Source organism: Vigna umbellata, chromosome 5 (genome assembly GCF_029865625.1).
Source record: "Vigna umbellata cultivar VRB3 chromosome 5, Vumbellata_1.0, whole genome shotgun sequence".
In the NCBI taxonomy this organism is placed as follows: Eukaryota; Viridiplantae; Streptophyta; class Magnoliopsida; order Fabales; family Fabaceae; genus Vigna; species Vigna umbellata.
The window spans coordinates 14,697,243-14,700,711 of record NC_142169.1 but is presented as its reverse complement, the minus strand read 5'-3'; the positions used below and the strand labels follow the sequence as shown (position 1 = coordinate 14,700,711).

At 39.9% G+C, this 3,469-nt stretch overlaps 1 protein-coding gene across 1 annotated transcript; it reads right to left on the bottom strand.

Annotated features, from left to right (window-relative positions):
- Window positions 1-218: 218 nt before the first annotated feature.
- On the bottom strand, window positions 219-3,100 carry LOC124840876 (mitochondrial phosphate carrier protein 3, mitochondrial-like). The gene is made up of 6 exons (XM_047317009.2): window positions 2,655-3,100; window positions 1,666-2,027; window positions 1,496-1,539; window positions 976-1,190; window positions 751-875; window positions 219-650 (listed from the first exon to the last, which is right to left on the bottom strand). Exons 1-6 carry the CDS (start codon window positions 2,961-2,963, stop codon window positions 578-580), a joined length of 1,128 nt encoding a protein of 375 aa, XP_047172965.1. The 5' UTR covers window positions 2,964-3,100; the 3' UTR covers window positions 219-577.
- Between the last annotated feature and the right edge of the window lie 369 nt (window positions 3,101-3,469).

Sequence of the window (3,469 nt, the reverse complement as noted above, 5' to 3'; positions counted from 1 at the left end):
CAACCATCTTCCCAACCAGACAAATTTGACCAATTACTTTTCCATGTTTTTACCAAAAAATTAGGCTTGACGGCCCTAGATATAATAAATCTAGCACTAGCCAACAGAACCAGTCAACAAAGTACTGTTTCAGGATCTAGTTTGGAAACGATCATTGCAAGAGTTTATGTATGGTATGGAATTAATATAAAACGTAATTTGACAATTTCCAGGCAACAAACAATAAAAATTATCTCAATCTCGGCATTGCATAGGCGTCTGTGCTTATTGCACTGACAACAAAACAAATGTGTATTCCCGGTTGGCAATGGCATGTGGCGAACCAAACATGCTATAAATTATATCATTCCTAGCTACAAAGTTCTCAAAACGGGAAGGATGCGAGCAAAACCATCCTCCCAAAAACTTGACATACTCATACAATAAAATGGAAACAATGTCTGAACTTGAAAAGAATATTTATCCAACGAAGCTTGAGTTCCACCCAAGCAACTTCAGTCATCTGTTTATTTATGGTCCCTATTCACTGCCTTCTAACTTTCGTAAACAAGCTATTGAGTGGTCATCACTGGACATTTTACGCCTTTGCTAGGTCAGAACCAGGAGCTGGAGCTGGAGCAGCGGCAGGAGCAGGACCACCAGTTGTTGGCCTGGGAAGTTGAGGAAATGATCATCAGCACATCATATAAATAACGAAACATATAACAAAGTGTAGAACCCTATCATATAATAGCAATTGTGTAAACTTACAGCCCAACAAAGACTTTGAAAGCATCATATATTCCCCATTGGGCACCAGTAAGAGTTCCAATCATCACAATACGGAGGGGAAGACCACGGGTGAAGAGACCCCACAAACCAAGCTTACTCACCGCCTGCATTACATGGTACATAGCATTTAAAGAAACTTGACATAAACAGATGAACAGATATTGTTAGAAACTACACAACAATGGCTCCAAGTCTGACACTCACATCACCAACTGTTGCTCCTTTAGCATTGTTCAGGAAAGAGACAAGATTATCAGCAGGATGAGACACGATTGCACAAAGCACACCAGCAACATATCCACCAGCAAAACTGACACCGAGTTGCAGGCTTTTGGTGCACTCATTCTTTGGAGTAGGAATGGCATGCTTATAGATCAGCTCCACTATGGTCTCAAATGAAGCAAACTTCATCATTGTGTCTGCAGGAAAGAACTTTTTATGTCATACAAGTTCAGGTACCGGGACCTTTAATATACCACCAAGTTCCAAGTTAACGTATATAAAACAAAGGTCAAACAATACAGCACAAAATTTCTAACTTCAACACCAATATTCACATTGGTGTTGAAAACCAAAAACTTGCAACCACCCAGAATAGGGCATAACTCTTGAAGTACAAATAAAAACCAGTAGTCCAGCATCTCAAGAAATACTGAACAATGCACAAACAGCAAATTTAGGGGCACTAAAAACTATAATGCAAATTATATAATGGCCAACTTACATGGAATTTGTCGTCCCCACAGAGGCACTATTCCCTTGTACAGCCTGAAATCACAAGACATTCAATAGATCACATCCTAATCTTAAATCCAATCATAGACCAACATACTATGATTTCAAACGCATCCTCTACCAAACAATTATAGGAGTTAACAGTATTTGTAAGCATACCCCAAAGTTCCTTCAGATTTCACAAATTTTGGGAGCCCATCAGCCAACCCCCTAGCAAAACCAGGCTGTGTTTGGACACGGACCTTCACAGCCTCGAAGGGGCAAAGAGCAACATCAGCAATAACCTCGGCAGAAGCGGAACCAGCAAGGTAAATCAAGGTCTTGTACTTGCTAGCATACTCTGGACCAGCAATATCAGAGTAATACTTCTTAAAGAACTCGTAAAATCCGAATTTGCAAGCACCCTGGGCACTGTAACCAAGCAAGGTAGGCACCCAACCACGGAAAAAGCCCCTGAAGCCCTGCTCCTTAAGCAAAACCCCAAATCCAGATGTGATGTTCTTGTACTTAGCAGGGTCGATCTGAAATCAACAAGTAAACATTAAAACACAAATACTAGTAAAAAGAAGTAAGCAATTCCAATTTCAATTCCACTGGTATGCACATAATCAAGATATTGACTTTAAGCCCAGTCTCCTCTAAAGTAAACAAAGACAATAAACATCAATTGTTTATGAGAAAACTAACTCCTGATATTCCAACAAATCCATAATATGCTATTCATGTGCAGTGCAAGCAATATCAGCAATTAAATTTTATTATCAACCACCGAGATTGCCTACTCTAGAGAACCTGGATCCTTAACGTCACAACACAATCACAATACTAATAACAGATTCCGCACTTCATAATGTACCAACTTCTATGTCCTTCACCCAATTATCCGCACTTCATAAGAGGCTAACGATTGTTCAACTAAACAAACAGCCAGACCTAGCAGATCTAATTAACTAAGACACAACAATCACGACTTGATACCGGAAAATACTTCAAAGAAAACTGCAGATCTAACAAGAACGAAGACAAGTGGCAAAAACACCACACAATCGAGCGAAAACGGTTAAATCTAAGGACAACAAGTCAGATCGAGATAAACAAATATATAGAGATAGAGAGAAATACAGAGACAGGAAGAGAGATAGAGAGACCTGCATATTACACTTGACAAGGTCAAGAGGAGTGACGGCCATGTGAGTGAGGCCACAGCTGAGGATTCCACCGGCAGTACAGGCGGCGTAGAAGGCGGGAGAGTACAGCTCGATTTTACGTGACTCGCTGGGAGAGTGAATCATGAAGCCGCGCGATCCAGAATCGAGGTTTGCCGGCGGTGCCGAGGGTGGGGCGGCGGCGGCGGTGGAGTGGAGCATACGGTGGAGAGGAAGCGTCTTGGAGGACGAGGAGTATAGGAAGGAGGGGATGAGAGAGTTGCGGCCAGAAGAAGAGTCGGAGAAAGCCATTAGGTCAGAGAAGAGAACAGAAAGGCGTTTTGGAAGGGAAAAGGGTCAGAAGCGTCAAAGGAAAGCAAGAGAGAAGGAAAGGATCTCTCTCTATATTTTTCCAATGCCCCTGCTGCTTTTGGTTCCAAGTTTTCGGCTTCTCTACTTTATATTGGTGGTGACGTTTTTGTTCAGAGAGAATGGCCCCACCAACCTATGTGAATTACCGTCTTGACACTCTGGGAAATGGAACAGTAATAGTTTAGAAATGAGAGAATATAGGGGAATGAAATCAAGAGAAAATGAGTGCGCTAAGATTTTGAGCCACATATATAATATTTTTAATTTTTATAATTATTATTTTTAGTTTTTATAATTATTATTATTTTAATAAATTGATATATTAGAAAAGCGTTTTTTTATTAACAATAGAAATAGAAAAGTTAAAGCTTTAATAATTAGATTTATGATTAGATAATGATATCAAATTGTTTTTTATTTATCTTTTCTCTAGAAAGATAAATTGA